At 41.6% G+C, this 27375-nt stretch overlaps 3 protein-coding genes across 4 annotated transcripts; 1 reads left to right on the forward strand and 2 right to left on the reverse strand.

The window, feature by feature from the left end:
• Positions 1 to 101: 101 nt before the first annotated feature.
• On the reverse strand, positions 102 to 12349 carry mthfd1b (methylenetetrahydrofolate dehydrogenase (NADP+ dependent) 1b). Of its 2 annotated transcripts, XM_039786077.1 has the most exons (28): positions 12268 to 12349; positions 11673 to 11762; positions 8307 to 8391; positions 7969 to 8028; positions 7813 to 7866; positions 7511 to 7647; positions 7227 to 7327; positions 6963 to 7099; positions 6609 to 6720; positions 6358 to 6485; positions 6045 to 6142; positions 5649 to 5822; positions 5435 to 5571; positions 5255 to 5301; positions 5059 to 5166; positions 4888 to 4962; positions 4694 to 4796; positions 4518 to 4594; positions 4189 to 4329; positions 4027 to 4095; positions 3802 to 3913; positions 3443 to 3582; positions 3043 to 3084; positions 2810 to 2910; positions 2060 to 2237; positions 1612 to 1719; positions 1321 to 1473; positions 102 to 865 (listed from the first exon to the last, which is right to left on the reverse strand). In XM_039786077.1, exons 2-28 carry the CDS (start codon positions 11708 to 11710, stop codon positions 776 to 778), a joined length of 2805 nt encoding a protein of 934 aa, XP_039642011.1. In that variant the 5' UTR covers positions 11711 to 11762; positions 12268 to 12349; the 3' UTR covers positions 102 to 775. The 2 variants fall into 2 exon arrangements, with proteins under 2 accessions (XP_039642011.1, XP_039642010.1); XM_039786076.1 differs by lacking the exon at positions 12268 to 12349 and having other exon boundaries at positions 11673 to 11925.
• On the forward strand, positions 12108 to 15096 carry c20h14orf28 (chromosome 20 C14orf28 homolog). Its single transcript, XM_039786079.1, has 5 exons — positions 12108 to 12401; positions 12668 to 13192; positions 13392 to 13481; positions 13575 to 13709; positions 13901 to 15096. Exons 1-5 carry the CDS (start codon positions 12316 to 12318, stop codon positions 14082 to 14084), a joined length of 1020 nt encoding a protein of 339 aa, XP_039642013.1. The 5' UTR covers positions 12108 to 12315; the 3' UTR covers positions 14085 to 15096.
• A 62-nt stretch (positions 15097 to 15158) lies between these two features.
• Positions 15159 to 24860, reverse strand: LOC120549277 (kelch-like protein 28). The gene is made up of 6 exons (XM_039786078.1): positions 24727 to 24860; positions 22939 to 23199; positions 22200 to 22837; positions 21620 to 22063; positions 20183 to 20391; positions 15159 to 18753 (listed from the first exon to the last, which is right to left on the reverse strand). Exons 2-6 carry the CDS (start codon positions 23197 to 23199, stop codon positions 18590 to 18592), a joined length of 1716 nt encoding a protein of 571 aa, XP_039642012.1. The 5' UTR covers positions 24727 to 24860; the 3' UTR covers positions 15159 to 18589.
• Positions 24861 to 27375: the final 2515 nt, after the last annotated feature.

Raw genomic sequence — 27375 nt, forward strand, 5'->3', positions numbered from 1 at the left:
CGATATCTTTAGGATTCGATACCTCGGTCCGACAAATTCTATTTTCTACAAGCAATATACAGTTTGATACATACATTTAAAAAAAGGGCTGATACGTGGGCTTTCCATCAAGGACACTTTATTAGATTTTTTTCCTGACAGAAAAGTTGAAACCACTAATTTACAACATCTATTTTCTCCAGCAATGTTAGAAATATTAATTAGAATACAGGACAGACAAAAATAGGACAATAGTCACAAGATTGCTCAAAAATAAAACAAAAGGTTGTTTTTATGTATCTCAAGAAATGTATGCATCTCAAAGACGGACACAATTGTTAAATACAGTGGCCTGGAGGGGATGCTCCTGGTGTAGTTCACACAAAATACACAAGTAGTTTACACAAGAATCCAAATCTGCCACTTAAGAGTCTCGGCTTATTATTTTCATAAGAGGTTCTGGGATGTGAAATACAAGCAGCGCTTGTTTATGTGCAGCGAGCAATGTAACTGAAAGAATTGTCAATAGGACAATTCCCTCTTGCAAAAAGTATATCACAGACTGACAATCTCAGGGGGATAAACTGTTCTATGATTAATTAGGTTTCTTGAATTACCCATCTGCAGCCTTCAGGGAAAAGCAAATCAATTATTTACAGATGTCAGTGTCTGAGTGAAAAACAACAAACAGCTCCAGCAGACCAGCTCCAATTATTAGTCCATCACATGTAAGGCTCAGTGTCTGCAGTGTGAGGTTGGCATCTGTAGTTCTCAACTACCTTCCTTACTATGTGCTTCAGAAGAGCCCGTTGACCTGTTCAGTCTCAGGGTCCAGGTCAATGTCATAGAAACAAGGCCTGGTGGGCAGACCAGGGATCGTGGGCATCTAGGAGGAATAGCAAGAAAAAGCAGTTGTTATGATAGACACTGTCAATCACACACACTTCGTTCCACACAGATCTGATGTTTAGGTCAGCTGCCATAATGATGAGAAAAATAGTACTGTAGTAAACATACATGTCACAAAAACGGCCACACACACACACACACACACACACACACACACACACACACACACACACACACACAACAAAAAAAAAAAAAAAAAAAAAAAAAAAACACACACACACACACACACACACACACACACACACACACACACACACACACACACACACACACACACACACACACACACACACACACACACACACACACACTGAGTGCTACAAGTCCCGCCATGTTGCGTACACGCAGTTAATAGTCACACCCTAATACCTCCCAGGCATGAACCTCCGGCAAAACATTGAAAAGGAAAGGCATTGTTTAATGAAAGCTTACCGTGCCGACCAGTGGGAACAGAAAGCCAGAGCCCACACTGGCTCGGATGTCTCTGATTGGCAGGATGAACCCTGTGGGCACACCCTTCCTGTCTGCCTCGTGAGAGAGCGACAGGTGAGTCTTCGCCATGCAGATTGGCAGATTGCTAAAACCCTGAGGGGAGAAAAGGTATTAGAGCTTTTAACAAAAGGCCTAATCAAGCATTCTTCATCCAGTTAGGATCATTTCCAGGGACAACAAACAGGCCTGACAAGAGAGAGGAAAGCAAACAAATCGACTACAGATGCTGACCTGTTTGGTGTACAGCTCCACCTTGTGTTGAGCATCTGGAAGAAGCTCAATATCATCCGCTCCATAGATCTTCTGGGCGATTATTCGAATCTTATCAGCAATAGGGAGCTAGAAAGGAATTATAAATTATAATAAAACGTATTAATATGTTGGCCCACTAATGCCAACCACACAAAATTAGTACATTTTCAGTGCTTGATTAAGTTTAGGGCCCAAATACATGATACATTTTCAAACTCTTTTTATGTATTTTCACTGAGACTTTGTACATATGCAAGAGGGCATTTCTTGTGGGTGAAAACATTATTTTTATTTTCTGTATGGCTAACCTCTTTATTTACCTTAACAGACCAAACAAATATAACATGCACTTTTTCTGGCAAATTCATCCACATACAGTATTTAACTATTTTTAAAAAACGATGTGATGTGATGTGATGGCCCATACCTCCAAATCATAGAGGAATTGGAATTTGCTGGGGGACTCAGAGGCCCTCTGGACCGCCTGACCCAGGGCCACAGCACCGGCTCCACCTTCGGCCCAGTGGGAGCAGCGCACGGCGTCGAAGGCTCCGGCAGCTTTGGCCATGCTGCAGACCAGGTCCAGCTCAGCATCGGTGTCTGTCCTGCAGGATAGGTCAGAACAACAAAGGGCATTAGAGATAAACAGACACAGACGCTACAATCCAAAAACAAGGCGGGGAAATAGACAGGCTTTTCACAATGCAGGAACACAAGAAAAATGTCTAAACTACATCATATTTGTGTCACTATTTATCATTTAATCTCTTTATTGACCTTGAGGACCTTTCTGCCTCGAGCAAGGGTAACACTTACTGTTGCTTCTGATCAGCCTGTCAACCCTAATGCATTATTTGTAAAGAAAATAATTTAACAGAAGAAATAGATTTACAGTCTCTTGATCCTGCAAATCTATTTCTTATGTTCAAATAATATACTTGACCACCTCAGGGCAGCACAACAAGCTGTAAAAACAACACATATTTCACCCTCATTTAAAGCCTCCTGATAAATGTAAGTCCAATATTCAATTTATGTTTCTCTCGGTTATTGGTCTCCTTAGAAAATAAATCTGGCTCTTCAGCAGCTAATACTGCACAATGTGATACAGAACAAGTTCTCTGTATCTGTTGTTGTGGTCGTATAGACTGGCTGCTGTGTCGCCATCCCCACTTACTTGAAACCATTGACAGCCACCACCACTGGCACGCCAAAGTGCTGTGCATTCTCTATCTGCTTCCTCATGTTGCTGCAGCCCTTCTCCAGCAGCTGTAGGTTCTACATGCGGGTTCACATAAACACACTTTTAAATAAGCTTGCGAGATACCCGATAGTACGGTACAGCTCATCAACATCAACATTTCATTTCAAATAAAGATCACATTTTGGTGGGCTGCTGTTATGAGTTACCTCCTCAATGTATTCCTTAGGCAGTGGCATCCCAGCAGTGACCTGAACAAAAAATAAAATGTTTTAGTTAATTTAAAAATACAAGCATGAACTCAACCAAATCGTATACAGCAGAGACCATTTGAAGTGTTTCAGTATTTTTTCAGTATTTTTAATAAGCTAACAATTGTGTGAATGAAGAAGGGAGAATTTGAATGAGTTATTGCTCTGTGACGTCCACTGAGGGAGGGTGTCCCGAGGTAATATTCATTGCGACTCTGTGGATGCTGTTCAACCATCATGTAAAATTATATAGAAATGTAAAAGCAAAAGTGGTTTTGTTTTTTTATTTCAAATTTAAAAAAAGAAATCTGTAATTTTCTTCTTATTGGGGTGCTGCGGAAAACTCAAGCAAACTCACTGTTGGTCCTCCTCCGTGCATCTTCAGGGCTCGGACGGTGGCCACCAGCACCACCACGTGGGGTCTCAGGCCTGAGTAGCGACACTTGATGTTGAAGAACTTCTCCATGCCAATGTCAGCACCAAAGCCTGCCTCGGTCACTGTTGGGCACAATTGGGAGGTTGTGAGACAAAGAGAACAGTAACCGAATCACAACTATATCACTGAATAATAGCACATCTGCTACACCATCACTTGTACCATCAACACAGCAAACAAACAAACAATCTACTAGCATTCCAGTACCAGATCAAGCACAAAAAAAAGTGAATATTGAGGAAAACATTCTACCATAAAGCCATTGTCTTAGCTCCACTTACCTACAAAGCCATCGGGTCCAACCAGCTTCAAAGCTATTTTATCAGCCAGAATGGAGGAGTTGCCATGGGCGATGTTGGCAAACGGGCCGGCATGGACAAACACAGGGTTTCCCTGTGGATTCATACGACTCACATGATACAAAACCCATAACTCAAGGCAACTATTTTAGCTTGTAAAGTTCTTTTCAGTGCAACTATACAAGTAAGCATGCGTGTTTCACACACCTCCAAGGTCTGCATCAGGTTTGGCTTGATGGCATCTTTCATTAGCACAGTTAGAGCACCACTCACGCCCTATGAAGAAAAACAAGAATTCATTATAGGAGCCTTGCTTCCACAATACCTATACAGAAGATCCTGTCATGAAGGAGAGGCCAGACCACTCACCAGGTCCTCGGTGGTGATGGGCTGTCCGCTGCGGCTGGTGGCCACGACCATCTTGGCCAGGCGCTGACGCATGTCCTGCAGGCTGGTGGTGAGGGCGAGCACCGCCATGATTTCACTGGCCACTGTGATGTCAAACTGGGCCTGGAGGACAGACGAAACGGATGTCCCCTTATCATCAACAGCAATGCAGCGAACTGGACTCGGAGAGGATACAATTCAGTATATAGGCAGAAATTCACTCTCAAATGGGGTGTGTTGCATTGCTACCTACAGCGTCATGTTAGACACAACCACTGGGTGGAGCCAAAGAAACTGTCTAACGTCTTTACCTCTCTCGTGTATCCCTTTTCAGTTGGCGACTGTCCGATCGTGATCTTCCTCAGGAACCGATCATTGGTATCCAACACTAAATTGACACGCAATGACCAATACACTCACAATTGCTAACATAAATATGGCAGATTTAATGACAATGTAATGTCATGAGGATTAAGAGACTTCATACCTCTCTGCCAGGTGACAGAGCTTGGGTCCATGTCCAGGCGGGCAAAGCGAGTAATCTCTTCTTCGGTCAAAGTAGAGGGATCTGTCTTTTCTATGCCCAATTTCTAAACAAATACAGAAAACGTATGTGTGAGATGTACGCCATACTCTGGAATGTGAGTCAAAACCTACAAGTCCGTGACACGATACGCTTACTTTCAGTCTGTTGATCTGGATGGGGGAGAAATTCCTCTGTTCTCCATTGAGCGGGACCAAGCGATTATACAGAGCCTGAAGATACATACAGAGAGAAAGATAACAGTCACAATCCATTTCTTTACAAAAGGTGTATTTTCTTGTCTAGCACTGACAAAATAGAATACCCACCTTGTCAGTTTGTGTAGACTCGTGGAACATGCGAGCATCGATGGCAGCAGCCACCAAGTTGTTGGCAGCTGTGATGGCGTGGATGTCGCCGGTAAGATGGAGGTTGAACTAAAATGAACAGACTCGTTAATTAATGCAAATCTTCCCTTAGTATTTCTGGCTGCCTAGTTTCTAACTTGACACAGCAGTGTAGTACCTCTTCCATTGGAATGACTTGAGAATATCCACCTCCTGCAGCACCGCCTGCAGACAGAAGAAAACTACAGATATACACACACACACAGACACCAGTATAGGACTCGAAAAAAAATGTACATTTCAACGGCTTGTAAAGCTGCGCAACCTTTCACTCAGTGTACATTATTCCAAAGCTCACCTTTGATACCAAAGGTGGGTCCCTGAGAAGGCTGTCGGACACAAGCAAACACATTGAGCTTTAAGTGGGCTCCAAGGGCCTGGACCAGGCCGATGGTGGTGGTGCTCTTTCCTTCACCCAGAGGGGTGGGTGTAATACTGTGGACAGAAAATCTTATCAGCATGGAACATAATCATCAGCAGGGTCATCAGCAATTTTAAATTCTGCTGCATACCCGGTGACCACCACATATTTGCCATCTGGCTGGGCCTGCAGGCGTTTCATGATACTCAGCTGGACCTTGGCCTTAGTTTTGCCATAAAGCTCCACCTCATCTGACAGCAGGCCCACCTCTCTTGCCAGACAGTCGATAGGCTTGGGCACGCAGGAGCGAGAAATCACAATGTCGCTGTTGGGAGTTATAAAGACAACACACAAAATCATTTTCATCTGACCAGAGGAGGAAAACAGCTGAGGACTGAAAGACAAAGAGCACATTCAGAGAGCTCTAACGTGAGGCGAAGAATTAAACCAGCTCTTCTTGCGTGTGGATTATTAAATTTACCAAATCTTTCAGTGACAAAGTTAACAGAGCACATGACTGCGAGAAGGGGAAGATAAGGAGACAAACCTTGGCACGGGCTTCCGGAGGTTGAGTTTGGTGTAAGAAATGTTCCACTTCCCTGGTCTGTGGCTCTCCAGGAAACGCTTTGCACTCAACACTGTGTTCTACAAACACACACGTACACGCTCACAGTCATTTTAACATCTAAGGTACATGAGACGAAAGAAAGAATTCATCTCTATCTCTATTTCCTCCTCTGGATAAAGAGCGTAAATGTTTAGCATTTAATACTGTGTTCTCACATAAGTATGCTAGCATTGGAAATTAGAATATGCCAACATAGTTTAGTTGAGGATTTCACTCTCCAGATGGACCTTACCGCCATCAGCATGGCCACAGTCATGGGTCCCACGCCACCAGGCACAGGAGTGATGAAGCCGGCTTGCTCCTTGGCTGAGGTGTAGTGGACATCACCCACCACCCGCTTCCCACTTGCTTTAGTCTCATCTAAAAAGACATGGAAAGAAACTTTGGAGGTAAATACCACACTTTTACCTCTGAATAACTAATTAAACTCCAGAGTGCCATGACTAAAACAGACTGAAAAGCCTCAGAAATGCAGAGTCAAACCTGGAATGTGGTTGATGCCACAGTCGATGACCACTGCTCCCTTCTTGATCCACTCTCCTTTCACCATCTCCGCTTTCCCGATGCCGACAACCAGGATGTCTGCTTTGCCCACCTGGTGGACGTTTATTTTATGATTTCACAGAATGTTTCAAAATGTGGTTATTGTTTATGCCACGTGATGGCAGCAGATATCTGTAATTCCCTGCGTGTAATCACCGAATATTTTCAGAGTTTCATCAACATGAAAACATCAGTGGTCACATTGCTTATATTGGTCTGGGGACACATAATGGCTGATGGGAGTACGATCCTGAAACTATATTTGTCGGTTGGATGGAGGGATTACTGTTGTACCTCTCCAGGCAGATCAGCGGTTTTAGAGTGGCAGGTGGTGACGGTGGCGTGGTTCCACAGCAGCAGGTCGTGCATCGGTGCGCCCACAATCTTACTGCGACCAATCACTACCGCTCTCTTTCCTGCCACGGACACACCTGTAGAGAGGCAGTACATCCATCAATTTATTCTGGTCTTATTCAATTTTGTGTTGTACATTTTCACAGCACAGATGTTTTTTTTACTTTGCACTGAACGTTTTGGGGTGTTAAATGTTGCCTTTACCAGTCTGTCTGATCAACTCCATGCAGCCGTTTGGTGTGCAGGGGATGAAGCAGTCGCCCAGGTCCCCACGAGACAACTTCCCTGCATTGATGCTGGTCAGTCTGTAAATGCATCAGAACACAGTGAACATTGCAAATTCAAGCTGTCTAACAATTTAAATTATTTGTTGTTTTTTTTTTTTTTTTTCCTCCTTTCTTTTAACCAGACTCAAAGAAAGAAAAGAATCACAAATAAGCAAACATTAGAAGGGAGAACCCTGATCTTTACTTTATGTCTGTACTTACCCATCTACATCCTTCTCTGGGGCCACGGCGTTGGTGACCTTCTCTGTGTCCATCTTGTGGTTTGAATCTAAGGGCAGCTGCACGATGAGGCCGTGGACAGACGAGTTCTCATTCACCTCTGTGATGCTGTGAAGAACCTATGGACAGACAGATGGCCTTTACACTCTGAGATACTCTCAGTTTGTTATTTGCTGTGCGAGTGCATGTGTGTGTGTGTGTGTGTGTGTGTGTGTGTGTGTGTGTGTGTGTGTGTGTGTGTGTGTAAAAGCTGGGCTGAACTTATACTTCAAATCCATTCTCACCTCCTCCTCTGTCGCAGTCTTGGGAAGTCTCATATGTGTGGCATTTATTCCGATCTGCGTACACAGAAGAAGAGATTAGACCGGAAGTTAGGTCTGATTGCAAACAGTATACAGTAGAAGTGTGGTGTACATACTGAATGTAAATGATCTTTTTACCTCTGCTGCTGCCTTCAACTTCATGCTGATGTACAGATTTGAATCGTCGCGGTCTCCAACCTTCAAAAGACACAAAGCATCACTTCACCTGCCTATATGAAGGAATGGCTATCCTACGGTTGACTTCCATAAATGTCTCCATCTACAAGAAGGGGACTTCAGTGGAACACAGTTACACACTCTATGCAGGGGCACAAAATGGCACATGTGACCAAAGTCCTTACCTGCCGACTGCCTCCAGTGGATGGCCACGAGAAAGCACATGGCAAAATTAGCAAACAAAACAACCAAAAATGTGCTTTTACCCCAATACGTTCTAGTTCTCATCTTACACTTACCTGTAAAACCACTAGACCGGGTCTGAAGTTTGGGTCCTGAAGCTTCATCTGCTCCACATCCTTCTTCAGACGCTCCCTCACCTGCCTGAGAACACAAGACAACAAAATAAAACCCAACTGGATTTCCAATCTCTATGTAGTGACAGCCATTATAACAAAGGAAAGGGATAGGACCATATGGTACACAAGCCACATGCCTAACCCATTCCCTCCCTTGCAGTTGTTACAGATTTTATGCCAAAATACATGACATGTTGCTATCTCATTGTGAAATTGGTCACCATTTTCAATCCCCAGCCATCAATCTCCACTGTACGCAAAGCCAGGTCATTACAAAGTCTTATCTTTGGTCTTTGTCTTTGCTTTATCTTTATTTGTTTAATGGAGTGGAGGTATGTCCCCAATCAACATATACTACAGTAGATTAGGTAAAGCCAACTCAACCAATCAAGGACAAGACAGACAGCAGTGACAAAAACTTATTGGAGCAAGCATAGCATAGTATTCAAAATCTATTTTAAGATCTAGCATGTCTGTCTAAACAAAGCTTAATTCTGACTGCTTCTCTTTGTTTTCTATTCACACAATCACACAACAAATAAGCTTTATTGATCTCATCAACTGTTACGCAAGAAGCACTAAAGATTAGGGGTGGGAATCTCTTGGCACCTCACGATTCGATCAGATTCAGAGGCCAATGATTCAATTCTAAACCGATCAATGCATCTCGATGCAACAATTTCCATGCGTGATTTTTAAAAATATACAGTACAGGCCAAAAGTTTGGACACACCTTCTCATTCAATGCGTTTCTTTATTTTCATGACTATTTACATTGTAGATTCTCACTGAAGACATCAAAACTATGAATGAACACATATGGAATTATGTACTTAACAAAAAAGTGTGAAATAACTGAAAACATGTCTTATATTTTAGATTCTTCAAAGTAGCCACCCTTTGCTTTTTTTTTTTATAACTCTTTTTTTCTTTTGTTTTCACTTCACAGTTGTGCTTTGTCAGGGTTAATTAGTGGAATTTTTTCCCTTATTAATAAAAAAGCAAAGGGTGGCTACTTTGAAGAATCTAAAATATAAGACATGTTTTCAGTTATTTCACACTTTTTTGTTAAGTACATAAATCCATATGTGTTCATTCATAGTTTTGATGCCTTCAGTGAGAATCTACAATGTAAATAGTCATGAAAATAAAAAGGAAACGCATTGAATGAGAAGGTGTGTCCAAACTTTTGGCCTGTACTGTACATGACATATATTTGTCACACACAAGTTTTAACGAAATGTTTTGCTTTGTAGTCAGTCCATGCATAAGCCTTAAACATGCTTGTGAAAGTCACCTTCTCTCACAGTAATCTTCCATGTCAGAGACTCAGTCATCTTTAAAAGGTGAATAACTGGCTTCTTAGAACATGAAAGATGAGGTGGTCAGATGTAATGTGATAAAGTAGATGAAAAGCCTATATGTGTTTTGCCTAATTATTTTATGTATGTCTTATTAGATCATGTGTCTGCACTCTTGCCTAAACTCTAAGTTGTTGTCCATTATCCCATCCTCTGTCAGTCATTCTGTTTTCTGATTTACTTGTCTGGAGACAGTAACTTTTAAATAAAAAGCAACACATAAAAAAAACAAAAACAAATGTAATTGATTATTAACTTATCAGAATCGAGCATCGAATCGTTCTAGAGAGAATCACGATGCATCCAAGAATCGATTATTTTTCCCCACCCCTACTAAAGACTTAAAACTCTGACCCACTAACCCACAGATTTAGATTGAAGCACAGTGTCTTTGTGAATCACATGAACTTCATTAGCAGTGATAATGGAACACACCAAGTGATTACTATTGATTATGGATGTGTGACACCAATTGGAACTATTTTTCACGTAAGCTCGGAGTGTTTTTAAACCGGTGACCGTACAAAATTTGTGTTTCATATTCCAAAAGCTTCATCCAAAAGGTATATCCATAGTGTGCTCCAATAGCCTTAATGACTTAAAACACTGGATTATCTTAAAGTCAAGCACAACTTAAAACATCAGGCATTCCAAAGGCAATAACACCTTAGCCTTTCTAAAGGCTAGGATGCAATGTAAAACAATGACAATACACATTTTAATTGATATAGTGCAAATAATATATACCATAGACCTACTGTTGAAACGGTTATTCAGGTACATTATTTTACATATGACCTGCATGATAATGCTTTTTATGTATTCACAAAAAGGAGTCCAGTGAAACAAAGGGCTATCAGTAAAAATATCATTCACAGAGTTTATAAAACCTATCATTATTACATATTGCATCACAACAACACTCCTAATCTGATCCTCAGTATGTCTTCCTGCTTACTAATTAACTAGGGCCATATTCCTATAAACTTTCATGGATAATGAATGTAAATCCCCCTACTGAAGGCACAGCAGATCTGTGGATTTAATTTAACTAATGAGTACTGTTAGGAGCAGTTATCAGGGTGCAGGCGGTCATGTCTTGTGACATGCACATGCAACTAATGAAAGTATTTTTTTTTTTGCCTCTTTGCCAAACACATTCTCCCAAACTTTCTGTATATGCAATATTTGGATTCATTCAAACTTTGAACTATTAAAAACACAAGAAACTAATTTGAAGATTGTACTCAAATATTAATACAGTAACGATTGTTAAAACGTTAGTTTGGGGTTTCTACGTTTCGTAAGTGGTGTGTCACTGAGGTCACTGGACCAATAGGGCAAAGATCATATCACACCCCCACAGCTTCTTACATAATGCTGCAGGATTTGCAACTATTCACTCCAAAATGTTCAATGATCTAGCTAACCTTATTGATTACCACTAACTTATACATGCGACAGTCACAAGTCAGTGCATTTAGTGTGGACACATTTAGATAGAACTGTCAGGAGACAAATACCCCTTGCCACTTGAGAAAGAATCCACTGTGATTTCTCAGCTCGTTATGCACAATTAACAGTATAAAAAAAAAAAAACACCTGCTAGCACACTTCATTCACGTGGACAGCATCATGTACAATAATTCAACTGAGTTATTAACTCGTGTTCTGCTGCCAGCATGAACATGAACAAGGGCAGTTTCTCAAAATAAATAACAACTGGGTGCAAATCGTGCATAAGGCTGGACTCATGTACAGAAGCTGTTAGAGACTAAAGTGGTTAACTGTAACGTTAGCTATTAAAGCAACCGTTAACTCAAATGGCTAGTTTACGTTAGCTGACTAGTTAGCCAGTAACGTTACACAGACACATATTTAGGCTGGTTATATCTATTTGGCTCTATGTGCATCAATAAACGTGCTGGGAAAAGCTGATACTTACCCTGAAACCTCTTTCCCGCTTATGATTTGAGCTGACATCTTTTGGTACTGATAGTCCGTGTTCTAATGGTGTCGCCTGGACACGAGGAGCCTGACAAGAAGAGGAGTGCACTGCGGTGAGTACTGCCAAAAACTAAAGTTTGTCAAAAAGCGTTGGGACTTAAGGGGATGGCGCAGGCTCTATTCACAAATCCAGCACTAAGGTTTAAAATCATCGCATTAACTTTCAGGAATAGCGTCAAACGTAGAACGTGGCCTCGCCAGTGGGCATGACGACGGAGAAGGGCGTGGCTATTGCCAACTTTGACAGCCTATTAAAACCTGTTACTAGAACCCCCTAAACCAATAGCATTCACAGTTCTGCTAACCCACCCACGAGAGGTGGGGGAATGGGCGGGTTTTCAGAGGGTGTAATTACGTCAAGAACCAGCAGAGGACAGCACTGTATTTACACACACCGTCACCGTAATCTGTCAAAAACTCTACAGCAGTGTTTATATGGGCCCAACTTGACGTTTGATCGGAATTGTTTTGATCATTGCCAAGCTGCATCACTCAGGAAATCACCAGCAAGTACTAGAAAATACTATACTTACACATCTGGCTTTAACTCCGACGTAAGACATGAAGAAATACAGAGAGCAATGGAGAGTAGATTCTGTGTTTTGAGCGACACCGAAGACCTCCAAACGCTAATTTCAAACACTGAGAACAATCTCCACTTCGAAAGGTAAATTGTTAGCAGCTGCTAATTTGTTAAGCTAGCGGGCTTTGGGGTCTATGTCTATTCCCTGGAGGATAAGTGGACGTTAAGAACTTGTCATTGCGTGGCTTGTTTTGTTATTGCGAGCTAGCTTACACCTATTTGCATAGCCATAGTTTGTGGTAAGGCCGCAGTCTCTCAACATTATCCGGTTCATATCCATCAGTGCAACAAACTAAACACATTCAACCACCTCTTTCTAAGCATCTGCTAACTCATATATGTCTCATTAGATCTAAGACACTGTTTGAAGAAATCCGTGCCTCCATCAACAACAATGACGAAGAGGACCACTCCTTCTGGAGGCCTGTGCTGCCTTGGGGGGGCGTCTTCGCCATTAAGGCAGGACGGAAAGCCATATCATGCACCCCTTTGTACGTCAAAATCAACCTAAAAAACACATGCACCATCGATGGCTTCCTTATGATCCTGTATGTGATTCTGCGGGACAACCAGGGCTTTCCCAGGGAGCTGGCTGTCTTCCTGGGCAAGCATTTTGTGGAGTATTTCCTCTCCCTGATGGACTCCTGTGACTACACCACAGTGAAGATGCTGTGGATCTGGGACAGGATGTCTAAAAGACAGTACCGCTCTAAGATCCACCAGGCAGCACTAGAGATTGACCTGTTTGGTAACGAGCATGAGAACTTCACAGAGAACCTGGAGAACCTAATGTCCACTATTCAGGAGAGTCTGTGCACCAACTGGAACTGCCCGGCCCACTTCCAGGAGTTCATCAAGACTACAATCAACATCAGGTATGCTGCGCACAGGCGGTTTGATATGATGCTACAAAGTGAACTCTATCCAACTTCTCCCAACGTTTCATTCTGTGAACATTAGCAGAGACTGTTTCAAAACTCAGGACAGGTTTTGTCAGTGCTATTAAATGTGTGTTGTTGGATGGTATACATGGTTTTAATTTCTTATGATTTCCCTGTGACATTTTACCTCAAGCCCTCCTCATGAGCTGCCTCAGAGAGACCCCATTCAGTCGGCCGTGGACGAGTTCTTCTGCCCCAAACTCCTACTCTGCTCAGAGCTGGGGTGAGACTTAGGGACAGCGTTCATAATCTTCTGTTTCTGTCCAGTCTTATTCCACTTCCTTAACAAATTGATAATCTTTTTTTTTTAAAACAGGTGTGATGGTCTAAGGGAGTTCTCTCAGAGGGTTTTCTGCCATGGACCCCCACCCTTTGTCATTCTCAACATGCAGCAGTGGAAGTCAGAGGAGCTATCCTATGTCCCTTACCATCTAGCTCTTTGCCAACACAGGTATGGAGCTTCCAGTATGTTTTTGGCTAGGTAAACGGGACCAGACACTGCTTTTTCTTCTACACCTTTTTATCTTGCTTATCTTTGTTTCAGATCCAAGAGAAAATATCTTCTCGTAATTATTTGTGCTCTTAATTTTAGTTTCCTGGACTGTATAAAGAAAATGGTAATAATAACTCTTTTCTCCACAGATATTTACTAGAGGGTGCCACGCTCTTCAACAAGGTGGAGCATCACTACTCCGCAGCCTTCCAGATAGACGGCTGCTGGATGCACTATGACGGTCTGAGGAGTGACAATCTGATCCTGTTACACAAGCCACCAGAGCTCCTGCTGCTGTCCTCTCTGGTCTACATCCGCGCCTCCGACAAGTGAACTTATTTTTTTAATCACAAGTGGATACACAGATGAGCAGGCATTCATTCATCCAGCCTTCCTGCGATTATTTTGTCATAACCCCGTGGATGGCGTTACATTACTGTAATCATGTTTCTCTACTTATTGCATCATTAGTTTTTCTTCTTCCTGTCAGCTGTTGCTTTCTGTTACCTGTAAGATAGTTGTATGACATATGCTCCATTTCACCTGAATGCTTGCAGAAAGATTACTGTGCAAAATGGAAATTACTTCTTTTTTGGCATGCTTGGAATCCAAGAATATAATGGACTATAATAGTTCTGGGTTGATATGCATAGTAGCAGTGAGTAATACACATCGTATGCATATACAGTTACCCAACATACAGGGAGATTGATAGGATTTTAAAAACGCCATGGTTAATTTACACTCTGAGGGTGCATTTGCTCTTAATCAGCCTTGTATAGATGACATTTACTGTATACCACATTTCCACCAAAATTGCAAGTGTACAATTTTGGCATTTTAATTTGACATGTATGCATATCAGCCCTTTTGTTGAATTAAACAGGTGCTTTTTCTATTGTCACATGTGGTCTGAGCGGATAAAAAACAACCAAACAAAGCCAACGTCTATGTCAGGTTAACTTCTTTTTTGTTAGGATGCTTAAATTGGAGGCAAGCGTTTAATACAATGAGTGAGTGAATGTTAAAAATACCAAGTTCTTAAATTATATATAAAAAGGTTGAGGGCAGTCTCTTTTCTGAACTACAAGCTTAAATATTACTGTCCATACTAACAAATTGAAGCACTTTAACACTAGCTCAGCACACACTGCAGTCACAACAGGTAATGTCTAATTACTTTTTTTTTTTTTAAAGTTTTTAACCTTAAAGAATAACTGGTATCACACAGTGCCTCTGCCAAGGTAAGTTTACGAAAGTGAATCCTTTCGAGCATAAATCCTTGATCATGATCAGTTGTCAATTGCTGTTTTTCTATATACAAATATAAATATTTTGGAATACACTGGTATTGATTTATTTTTGTTGTACTTGCATTGCATGGATGTGTAAAACAAGAGCCACATAAAAGCAGACAGTACCTTTTAAGGCAGGCATTTATTTTAAACTGGGTACAACTGCACCACACAAACAGACTAAGATGTATGTAAAATGTCTTCAATCAAAACATGATAAAATGTGAAAAGCTACTGTTTCTACACCTAAGGTTATCTTGTACTTCCAGTATTAATCCACAGGATAGAAAATTCAAGATCATCACCTTTTACTCCAGACACACAATGGGAAATGTAAAAGAAGCAGAGTGGTCATTTGGCTAACATTGACATCAGTTTCAAAGAATGTTTCTTTCAGACACAAACAGTGGCAGTCCATTGCAGACCAAGGTGTTAGTCATCCATCTGCTTTCTTTGAACAAGCACTTTGGTGAGAGTGGTGGCAAAAAACATGACATTGGTTAGGCCATAATGAAAATGCATACAAACTCGATTTTAACATCCCTTCTTTTTGCAGATTAACGTTTGCAGATTTTCTTCAGCGTCTCTCCAAAACTGATTAAAGCAGAAGTTAATATACACCTCAGAAATCATGACACTGTACATAACATTGATGCTAGAGGAATCATGGCTGTAGCACATAATTACGCCCGCGTGATTTGTGCCATGGCTGTTAAGTGACTAACAAAATCTAGTACAATACAGAATTAGCCAACAAAAATCAGGTTACACAACATAAATAATACAATTATAAATACAAAAAAAAGTCATTCACATCTTCTAAAATAAAATGACATATTTGCAGAAATACACTTGGCTTGCTTATGCCTTACTTTTAAAAGTAAAAGGAAAGTACTCTATATAGTGAACAAATTAAATGCCTCACCAATGACACCATGACCAATTTGCAAGGCAAACGTCATTAAAGTCCCCACCTGTAGTAATGGTTTCCCTTATCATTTCACAAACACATGAAGTTTGGAGTACAAGTGGAAGAGCACATGTCCTGTTTAACGTTTACAAGACTTAGGTGGTGAAAGCGGCTGAATTGTTTAAATAAAAAAACAAAAAGCGTATACCTCGAATTTGGCCATTTATCATAATTAACGCAATGATTGTGAGCAATCCATCTGAATCTGCCTCAATAAACATATATTCTTGTACAAATAAACCAGCATGCACAACAAAATGACGACATCAAATGTCCTGTAGGATGAGGCAAAGTCAATGGTACCATTTGACGTTTCATCAGATGTCAACATTACTGCCAAACGGTGTGAATCAATAAACATGCCATGTTCTGTTACAGCAATATGAGATGCCTTGGCCTTTTAAAAGAGACAAACACACAAAAAAAAAAGAAAAACATCCACAGAGAGAACAGAAGTCTTATTGCATTATCTAAATGCCATTATCCTAAATTAAAGCATATGTACAATTACAATATGTATCAAATAGTTTGGTAAGTGCAATGCAGAGCTTGGTTAAAGTTTCCACTTATGTGCAAACATCAGTGCACAAAGCAACTCAAACTAGACTTCAACATTAAGTGACTTAACAAGACACACCACACCTAGCCTTTCCTAGTCTAGTGCCCTCTATTTCTGTGCATTGCATGACCTATCAGTTAGCCTAACCCAAGGCTGCACAGAGTGACACCGTCAGCCAGCCTGGGGAGCACTCTGGTCTCTCTCCCAGGACACAGGACTGGTGACAGTGGGAACATGGCCCGAGTTGGCTGGCACAGCCCTTGGTGCTTTATCATCCATCTCCATATGACAGCATAGAAGAATGTCATGCTAATACATTAGCAATAAGGACAACAAGATAATGTTTCAATTGTGGCACACAAAAGAAGCCGTTTCTAGCACAGGAGGTGAGAAAGATGCAAAAACAAAAGTTAATGTTTTGGCACTTCACATGAAGCTGTGAATGAATTACCTCAAACCTGAGCTTGCAAGCAAGACCATGGCTACATGAGAATCACGTTTGGTAGCGAGTTGGTGAGTGAAAAGAGGAGACTTCGACCCAATCACAGGCAGAAAAAGTCATGTTCATAGCCAAGAGTGACATTGTACCAGGAACAGGTATGGAGACAATGACAAAGCATGCTCATATCCAGCAACAGGGACAATGTAAGGTAGGATATATTTTAAAATTAAAAAAAAAAAATCAAACAGTGCTAATTTTCAGACTTTAGATATTTATGAGGACAGAGGTTTGCGGTTTTCCAACCACAGGCTTCCCTTGCAGTAGGAATTTATTTTATTGCATGGTTGGGGGCCATTCAATTAGACGCATTTAAATGCACATACATCAAATAACTACCATCTTACGCGGTAGTAAGTAACAGAGGTTGACCTAATTGTGTGAGGCAACACAGACAAACAGCTGAATCCTGAATCCTAAATATAGCACCAGTTGGTATACTGTACAGACCAAAGGGTGAAAAAAAGGGCCACGGTCGATTTCAACTAAAGAGTAGCAAGTGCGTGACCTGACCTTAGGAAGATGTAACAGAAGCTAGAAGATGGGGCTTTTTAAATGGCTCCGAGGATGAAGCAGAAACTAAGTGATAAACACTCTCAGGAGAATTTGTCACTCAACTCTACACTGAACCTCGGAATCATACTACACACACATCCGCACGCACCCTAGTGACCCAGTGCAGAAAGACATTTTACAGGCAATGCACTAGAGGATATATTCCATATATTTTATTTAGACTATTTACAAGAGAGAAAAAGGCAGCCCTTTTTGAAAATATAAAGATTCCAACTTTTCTCTTTTTTGTGAAGCACTGATTTTGATGCAGAACTCCTGCGTCGCTGAGCCCAAGCGTCAGCTCTGCACCCAGACGCATAACAAAACAAAATCCTATCTGACATGCATGTACCTCTCGAGCATACACACGGACATACACACTACATGGCCAACAACCACATAGTCATACAAAAACACCTGCCGACTGTGGTGTTCTACAAAATCTGAACACATGGTTCCAGTTGCAGCAGGGAAATTAAGAAAAAAAAAAAAAGATTTGAGTGTTAAACACGATTAATGGCATAAAGTAAAACAAAAAAAAATAAAATGTCTGCTAACATAACAGAATTTTGAAACAAAAGTGATAAGTTTTCTCCCACAATCGTCTGGGGAAATGGCTCAGAGTCCTCATTGTGGTCCAGCAGCAGTAGAGGAGTCGTCTCCTCGTGCCCGTGACAACAGCTGTCCAATGATCTTCCTCTCGGTTCTGCACAACTTTGCAGCTCTTTCTCATCTCTGCAGCCATGTCTGTGGTCCCCCTCTAGCCAGCCAGCTAGCCCGGCACATCCATCCACTCAGCAGGCTCCCCTCTCCTCTGGTGTTCACGTTGGTGTGCAGTGCTCCTCTGCACCTGGAGGATGAATGTGGGGAAGGAGGAGAAGACAACAAAAAAAGAAAAGAAAAAAAAAAGGTCTTTGTGTCCAAGTTCTCTTATTGGGTCCTAGCTGGCTGGGCCATGGGTCAAAGGGCAGTCAGACCAAAGTTGCAACGGCAATACATCATGCCGCTCGAGTCCAACCAGCTGTCTGAGATGGGGTCATAGCGCTGGACAGTGTTCAGGTAGGATGATCCGGAGTGACCTCCCACCACATAGAGGTAGTTGTCCACGATGGCAGATCCCACACCTTCAAAAACAATGTAACAGTCATATGTAGCTAATTACTAGTGATGTTACCCGTGAACCTCCTGCTTCGAGGCATGTATCGAAGAAATGAACCAATTTGGAATGAAGCTTTGTATCGGAGCTCGATTCGTTTTGAGATAATCACGTGACCAGTGACGTCCGAAGCTTCGTTTCATACACACCCACGTGACTGCTTCGAAGTTGAATTCAAAGCTTTACTAATAGTGCGACACAGGGCGCGTATATGTGGGTTGTTGCAGTAGGAGAGTTAGTAAATATAGAGAGATTATTATAGCGAGAAGAGAGTTCATAGAAAGTTTATAGCGAGGAGAGAGTTTATTGCAGGAAAGTTTATAGCGAGTAGACAGTTTATTGTGGGTAAGAAAAGAAATAGGCTCAGCCCTGGAACAGTGGAAAAAAAAAAAATTCTGTTTCTGAATAAAAATGACATTTGATGTCTATTCCCACAAACATTTGTCACCAAGCACAATAATATCCCCTTGACCTGTCCACGAGCACCGTTATTGTCCATAAGCACCATCACTGTCCCGAAGTATGTCCTTGCCACTGTCAAAGCACTGCCCCAATCAATTGACTCAAACAATTTCTATAAAACACCACACTGGCAGTAGACTACATGTCAGACTGTTAGATTGCTCATTTAGCGTACTGCACTACCTATCTCACCTATTTGGCTGAGGAGACAATGTTGCTCTAGGCTACGTACTCAATATAAATCACAGAAATGTGTGTGCAATGTGTTCTTCATTCATTTCCTTCCCAAATTGATGTATTCGTTTACAAACAAGACAAGTTCACAACCAAAATCCTAACTTTATTTTTTTTTGTGGAGAAGGCAATTACATTTTTATTCATGCAAGGTCCAAAATAGGCTTAGTTAGTTATGTCATTATGTATTTATCCATGAATTCATACTCAAAATGTATTTATCTTCGACTCGACAATATCTGATATCTTAAATTCCACCACCAGATGTCCTCAGAGTTCTGAAGCTTCGAGTATTGAACCTTTTTTCGATACAATTGGATTGAAAGCTTCGGTTCAGAAAGCTTCAGCTCGCCATCACTACTAATTACATGCAATTTCTCACTACTGACCAACACATATAATAATAATAATAATAATAATAATAATAATAATAATAATAATAATAATAATAATAATAATAAATTGATACTTGGCATCTGTATCGATACAGTATTGCCACGGAAAGTATGGCGATACTATGCTGTATCGATTCCCCCCCCCCCATCCCTACCAAATGATAGAGTCTCCACGGACAGGCCAAAACCACTTTTCATTGAAGCCTCTACGTGTGGTCTCTTTAGATACCACCACTAGGGGTCGCCAAAATCCAAATTGCAAATCGTACAAATAGGGGCTTTAGGTAAAGTATGATGTAAACTCACCAGTACGTGGTTCATTCATTGGCCGACAGGCTGTCCACTGGTTCTGATGTGGATCATACCTCTCAATGCTAGACAGGTGCGACACTCCATTATGTCCGCCCACCACGAATATGAAGCCGAGCATGACGCCTACCCCAAAGTTGATCCTCTTATCTGCCATGGGGGCTACCATTTCCCAGGCATCTTTGCTGGTGTCGTACCGCTCTACGCTGTGTGGAGAAGATGCAGCACAATTAACAAAATGCACACAATGGTTTAAAAAGTCCAAATGTAAAAAGATCCGACATCCCAGCACTCTGCAATTCCTCAACAGGCCCCAAGCCAAATGCTGTAATGATTTACCAGTTTCAAGAAACTCATTTTTATATTATACAGACACAGGTGAAACAATATCATTGCAAGTGGTATGCTTGGAAAATGATCTGAAGTATTGTTATGTTACGTATATGCAATTTGTAATTATTCGTCTACAACATACAAAAACACCTATGTACTCCTTCAAAAGTTGCATTTCAGTTCAAAAGCAGCTAACCGACTTTACATGGAAATTTATTTTAACAATATATAGTACTTAATTGGACCGATATTTAGTCATTTAAATTTTGTTATTTAAATATTAATATTATATTAAATATTTCAAGCTACAAAAGAGAACCGTTCAGGTGGTCTAATAACATACACACAGTGCATATCTAGTAACCAATGGCAGTGGTGAATTACCAAATTTGACCAGAGACAAATGAACCCTCCGACAGCAACTGGAACACTAGCAATCAGGGATTGTTTTGCAGTAAGCAAGGCCATAAAAGTCATTGGGGAATGAAAGAAATAGTCCCCAAAGATTCTCTGTCCAAACACATTCTCCTGAGGGGTTTCAGGAGTCAAGGAAACAAGCTAACACTGTGTTGCTCTCTAGAGATCCACAGCAGCAACAGAGGTCTAACCAGCAGCACACAGTCGGGCACCCTCCCCATGAAACTTCAGCAACCACTTTTGTTATGACTCCTCACGCATTGACAGGGGCCTGGTCCCATCCTTCACTTGATTACCAGTTATTTTAAATAACTAACAAGACCTTGAGTGAAAACACCAGCTTAGGATGTCTAAAAGAGCTACAAGCTTTTCACTGAGATCACTTTTAAAAAAAAAAAAAAAAAGTGTGGTAGAGCACCACACTGATCCTATGTGGCATTCTGCAGTCTTCACATTGTACAGAAACTTCAATGAAAGAGGTTACAGTTGAAGAGAAAGAAATTTACCATATCACAGAACTGAGCGGCTACAGAATAAATGATTCAGTGCCTTGTTAATAACTGGGCAATCTACAGGACAAGATAACTAAACATTTCCCATTCCTAATGTTTAACAGCCCATAACATACAGTACATTTCCACAGGTAAAACAAAAAAAGATCATATCCACTCTCCGTGGTATTACCTGTTCATATGGGCTGGGCCATAGCCTCCAATAGCGTACACCATGCCATCCAGCACAGCGGTGGCAAAGCAGCTGCGGGACTTGGTCATGGGTGCGACAGGCTGCCACTCCTTCAACTTGGGGACATATTTCTCCACCGACTGGAGGTAATACTGGCCGTCATAGCCTCCGAGGGCATACAGCTCGCCCGCCAGGACCACCACCCCGAGTGTGCTGCGGCACTCAGCCATACGCTCCACAGAGGACCAGGTGTTGCTTTCCGGGTCCCAGCTCTCCACTGTGCTCTCGTGTCTCCGATAGCTAATGCCCTGTCTCATGTGTGTGGCGATGCCTCCCACCACATACACCTTGTGGTTCAGCACTGCTACTCCAAATTCATAACGGGGTACACCCAGAGGGGCCAGTCCTATCCATGAATCTGTCCGAGGGAAATACATTTCTATGCTGCAAGAGAGAAACAGATATGACCTGGTTTGTCAGTTTGTTTTTAAACACAGAACATAAAGAAGGCATGGATAATACAGAATTTGGAAAGTTGCCTGTTCAATAATGCTTAAAATTATCATCTAGACATGATTACCTTTCTAATGTTGCAAACAGTCCAGCCTTGCCTCCTACTGCAAGCAGCACCTTCGGGGCACACCTGGGCCGTGCCGACAACACAGTCTGATAGGAGAGCCGATGCTCAGGCATAAAATGATATTTGAGGGCCTCATTGAGCAGGTGCTTGCATGCGTGGTCATCTCGTATAAGGTGGTTGGCTTCATATAGGCGAGTGAGAAATTTAACGCTTAGGAGTGGAAGGCGAACACAGTGCAGCAGCTGAGCCAGATGCTGCTGTCTCTCAGTTACATCATATTTGATCCACGATTCCAGGGCGTAAAATACAGTTTCCTCTGTGACCACCTTAAGGCAGTCATTGGACACAATTTCATCCAACTCAGCCCTTGTCAGTTCAAAAAACTCCTCTGTTAGACAAACTTCCTCAAAGTTCTCACAGATGAATTTAGTTGCAGCCAGGCACAGGTCATGACAGCCATATGTCTCTGCAAAGCGGGAGATGCCTATACAGTTTCCAGCATCCAGCTGGCTCTCTAAGAAGGAGCAGCACTCCTTAAGTACTAGCTTAACCTGGAGTAAGTCGGCAGCCGGTAGCAGAGATTCCACGGTTTCCTGGGAGATAAACACTGTGCCAGTGTATGCATACTCAACAATGGCCTAGAAGAAAAAGAGCAAAAGTGTCACATAAAAAAAAACTATGGTACAGATTAGAAGTTAATCAGTGCTGTTTAATAGGGGTCTGCTGGCTCCAAGCATACCTGCAAGGCAGTCTCATCGATGCACTGGAATTCCACCTCGGAGGTCTCCTTCTCCGACAGGTTACCCGTGAACATGGCCTTAAAGTAAGGGCTGATGCTAGCCAGCACTACTTTGTGGGCATGGATCTTGGCATCACCCACACGCAGGACAATGTCACATAGTTCGTGATCCTGCCGCAAGAGCTGGAGGCCTTGCAGCAGCTGCTCTGAGTGAGGCCGTTTCAGACTGGCAAACATATAGGACTGGTCCTGCTGTTCCATCTGAGAGTAGGAATGCACACATCAGTGCATTGTATACATTTTGTAAAAGGCTACTGATGCAGTGAAATGTTATGAATAACTAACATGTGACCAACAGCCAATGGAAATCCTGTAAATTAACCATTTGTCATCTTGTCCCTGAGACTACAAGCCTCAGGTCAACTAAACACAGGAATGTGCAACATCACGTAATTACAGCATGCGTTAAGGAAACATGCCTGAGTAGTAGTAGTAGTAGTAGAAATGTCATGAGAACCGGTACTTCGGTACCAAGTCAATACCAAAATTCTGAAAACGTGACGGTACTCGTTTTATAAAGTACCTTAGTTACCAGGGGATGCAATTATTCCGCTAAATGCTGGAAAAGAAGAAGGCCGATCAGCACAGAAAAACAGAGAGCCTCATCTTCGTGCACGGTGCTCACTGACGGCTTGACCGCAATCAGCCTCTGGCTTTACTGTATATCTACAGCAATGGCTTTAACGACTTCACCTGGAGCTCCCAACCAGAAAGTTACGTTAAGCCGGTTTCTCTCTGCCGTTCTGTCACAGCCTGACGTTAGCTTCGATAGCTACTGACATTAGCTACGTTCAGCGCTTGTTTTAGCGGACCTCTATAAGGTTAGTTAAGTTAACTTTATGTGAAAAAGCGGGCTGTGGGATGAAGACTGACGTTTTCACCAGGTTACATGTAAATAATGCTCTCCTTGCACCCTCCACTCCAAAACAGTGACAGAAAGTTGAAAAAAATAAAAAAAATAACTGACACTGAAAAAAGGAGTGACATGACACGCTTTGCCAGACCTTCCTCCACCGCGGCGCTGATATTTTATTATTAGTTATCGTGACATCCCCACTGGGTAGTATGATGCATTTAGGGATGTTTTTTAGTAATACAGTAGCTAGTTATTCCGACCGTCTCGGTTAGCAGTCTACTGTAGGGATCTTCTTAATCTAGTGCTAACGCTACTTAAAGTCAATCAGCCGTACTGGCTAGTAACGTTAAGCATACCATGTTTTAACCCAAGCCAACTGCATAAATGCTGCGGTGCATTTATGCTTTATGACATTCAGTCACAATAACGCGAACTGTTAGTTTTGTGTAACTGGGGCCTTGGCATCATTTTTGAACGGAGGGCATGGCCAGATCAAAACTCGCTAGCTTACATTACCCCTTAGCTTCAGAACAGCAAACAGCTAGTGCGCTAGCTTACACACTGTAAAGCCCATTAACAGCTTAGATTTTGCAGAAACAAATTTCCCCGGATATCATATTTATATTAACATCAACATCCATGTCACCATCGTCTCGTCAACAAGGTTCGCCTCCAGAAAATACACAATGCCAATCTGTTTCATTGCACTGCAGTCGGCGCAGGTTAGCTGCTAAAAATAAACACGGTTACTGTGGCTAACGTTAGCTGCATCATTGATTGATATACAGTAACATGGCTGACAGATACAAAACGTGACGTTATAGCTAGCTGTCAGATAAAATGTGTATATAGTCAAATCAAGAAAGACAAACCTGTAACCTATAACGTTAGTCCGTCTGGTGCGCCGCTGTAATAACCGATTTTGCTGTAGCGGAGTTCAGCGGCGACGAGTGGGAACCCCGGGAGGCTTTAAAGAAAACAACCTACTGCCAACCTAGCCACAAAGCTACAGATGAGCTCTTATAATAACGATCTATCAGAGCAGCACACCCACTTCCGCTTTTTTCAAAATAAAAATAAATTCACAGCTATTTCTAAGGAAGAGATGTCGCAAGCGACAAGCCAAGAAAATGTGTTACAATGATAGTGAACTTTACCAGTATGTTTTTTTTACAGGAAATAAAAAACAAATAAAAGACTTTTTTTTAACAACACGCACGCACACCGCAGTATTAATGTGTGTTTATATCAGTGTTTCTCAACGGGGGCGTTCAGAAGATGATGGGGGGCGTTGGAAGCAATATTTTGGAAAGGGGGGCGTTGAGGTGCCCTTGGGGGGCGTTTGTTTGAAAGCTAGTTTAACCAAAGATTCACAATAACAATATACACTTAAACTTGTTAAGAAAATATCTAAAAGACGTGTTCATTTGATTTCTGAGGAGGAAGGAGAGGCTTGGATCCAATTGAAAGTTAAGCAAAAGGTTTAATAAACAACACGATGAAAACGACAGTCAAAACACAATCAAACATGAAAACACTGCCAGCAGTGGACTGCAAGACATGCTTCCCTTGTGGGGTCACAGTCCGCAGCGCTGGTGACATGACAAAACAATAGAATACACTGTAAACAGCGGACAGCCCTCAATCCTTCTCTGGATTCCACATTTATTTCCTACACCTGGATGGTTCCTCAAATGAAATCTTTCCCTATTGGTCAGATGTCTCTCAAAAGAAAAGGTGTACGTTCCCAATCAATGTGTCTTGAGGCCACACCCGGTCACAGGATCTTACCGAGGTTATGTCAATTGTTTCCAAACTACAGGAATACACATTCTTTTTCCTAATCAATTCTGGCCCAACAGGGGATGGCTCCCCAAAAAGCAGGAACAACAGTTACCTTTTCTGTGAGGACAATGAGTCTTCTACAGCATCTACTTTCATGCTAAATAACAGACATGACCTAATTAATTCTTTAGAAGCTTGAGTTTGGGGTGAGGCAGACAAATGCTGATTAGGTGTAGTTATTTGATTAGATTTAGCTGCAGGCTGCATAAGACCAAAAGTACATTGTTTTCAAAACATAAGCATGGTTTTAACTTTTTACAACCTAACAAACTACTTGCAAAAAACTGTTTTCTGCAACATTAAAAACCTGCCAGTTCACGGCACTGCAACTGGACGAGACGGTGGATCATTGTTTGGCGCAGCTCCGTGCTGCCTTCATGGAAACGGGACGTCAGAGCATCGTCTTAAATGAGCTCCGTATTTCAGCGTGAAGCTGCGTTAAGAAAAAATAGCAATCGCCGCAGGGTGGTGCGACGTCCTGTTGTATTCTTTAACCCCCCCAATGTAGCAAAAGTAGACTTTATATTTCACAGTAACAGTTTTTCTTCAGATCTTTTATAGAACCCAACGTTTCCTACTGTACCTGAAGGCAGGTTCATTTCACGAAGAAAAAGAGACGAGCGAGAGATATCGACTGTGCTTTGTTGTTTGGCAAACATTTAGCTGTTCCCCAAACTCCTGGGCAATTCAGGGCTTGTGTTTGCTGTTTTAAAACTTTCTTGTTGAAGCGATAGAGGCAGTGATGTCACTGTTTACTGTACGGGACTCTCACACCTCCTCAAAACGCAGCGCGATGTGGGGTTGCGTTTCTCCAAATGTTTTTTTCTGCTATTTACTCGCAAGACAGGCGATAGCAAACCTAGACTCTTCTAATGTATACTCTTCTAAGCATCAACAAAGGGCTCTCACTAATTTTCAAAGGTTGTAAACTTATTTCCATTCGGCAGTAGGTGTCGTTCTTCAAGTCGTTTGTCATCACCAAAATTAAAACCTTTTTTCTGTGTGTGTGTGTGTGTGTGTGTGTGTGTGTGTGTGTGTGTGTGTGTGTGTGTGTGTGTGTGTGTGTGTGCGTGCGTGCGTGTAATCCTTTTACCCCTTGATAAGTGCAAGCTTGTTTTCCGTTGGAACAATTCGATTAGAGATGTAGATTTGAATGAAAAATAGATTTGAATGTTAAATTGCTAGCTGTTTCTGATTGGCTACTGTTAGTGTTTGTAATAATAATAATAATAATAATAATACATTTTATTTAAAGTGCCTTTCATAAACACCCAAGGTCACTTCACAACCAAAAAAGGACATTCAAATTATAGTCATCTTATAAAGGTGCTGAGGTTCACACCATGCAGCAGGCCTTTTGATAATACCTAATTATAGTTTGAATGTTACATATCTATGTTCTGATTGGCTGCTGTTATTTAATTTGAATGTCAAATGGTTGCATTTAAAAAAAAACTGTAAATATTGCTATTCACATGGCTTTTTTGATACCTGGGAAACTAATACATGTGTTGTTTGTCATTCAATGATTTGATTTATTGATTATTTTTGATAACAATAGTAACAACAATAATAGGCCTATATTAGGGCGTAATCATTAATATTCGGGGCAATTAGCCTACATAATATTTGATGGGGGGCGCTGGCACAAAAAAGGTTGAGAACCACTGGTTTAT

Source organism: Perca fluviatilis, chromosome 20 (genome assembly GCF_010015445.1).
Source record: "Perca fluviatilis chromosome 20, GENO_Pfluv_1.0, whole genome shotgun sequence".
Taxonomy (NCBI): domain Eukaryota; kingdom Metazoa; phylum Chordata; class Actinopteri; order Perciformes; family Percidae; genus Perca; species Perca fluviatilis.

Coding starts and splice junctions, on each gene's coding strand:
- mthfd1b (XM_039786077.1), bottom strand. CDS start 11,710: ATGTCAGCTCAAATCATAAGCGGGAAAGAGGTTTCAGG. Junction 8,029..8,306: donor CCGGTCTAGTGGTTTTACAG/GTAAGTGTAAGA, acceptor TGTCTTTTGAAG/GTTGGAGACCGCGACGATTC. Junction 4,096..4,188: donor CCATCACCACCGAGGACCTG/GTGAGTGGTCTG, acceptor TTTTCTTCATAG/GGCGTGAGTGGTGCTCTAAC.
- c20h14orf28 (XM_039786079.1), top strand. CDS start 12,316: ATGGAGAGTAGATTCTGTGTTTTGAGCGACACCGAAGACCTCCAAACG. Junction 12,402..12,667: donor AACAATCTCCACTTCGAAAG/GTAAATTGTTAG, acceptor ATGTCTCATTAG/ATCTAAGACACTGTTTGAAG. Junction 13,710..13,900: donor CTAGCTCTTTGCCAACACAG/GTATGGAGCTTC, acceptor TTTTCTCCACAG/ATATTTACTAGAGGGTGCCA.
- LOC120549277 (XM_039786078.1), bottom strand. CDS start 23,199: ATGGAACAGCAGGACCAGTCCTATATGTTTGCCAGTCTGAAACGGCCT. Junction 22,064..22,199: donor CTGTTTGCAACATTAGAAAG/GTAATCATGTCT, acceptor TCTCTCTTGCAG/CATAGAAATGTATTTCCCTC. Junction 18,754..20,182: donor AATGAATGAACCACGTACTG/GTGAGTTTACAT, acceptor TTGTTTTTGAAG/GTGTGGGATCTGCCATCGTG.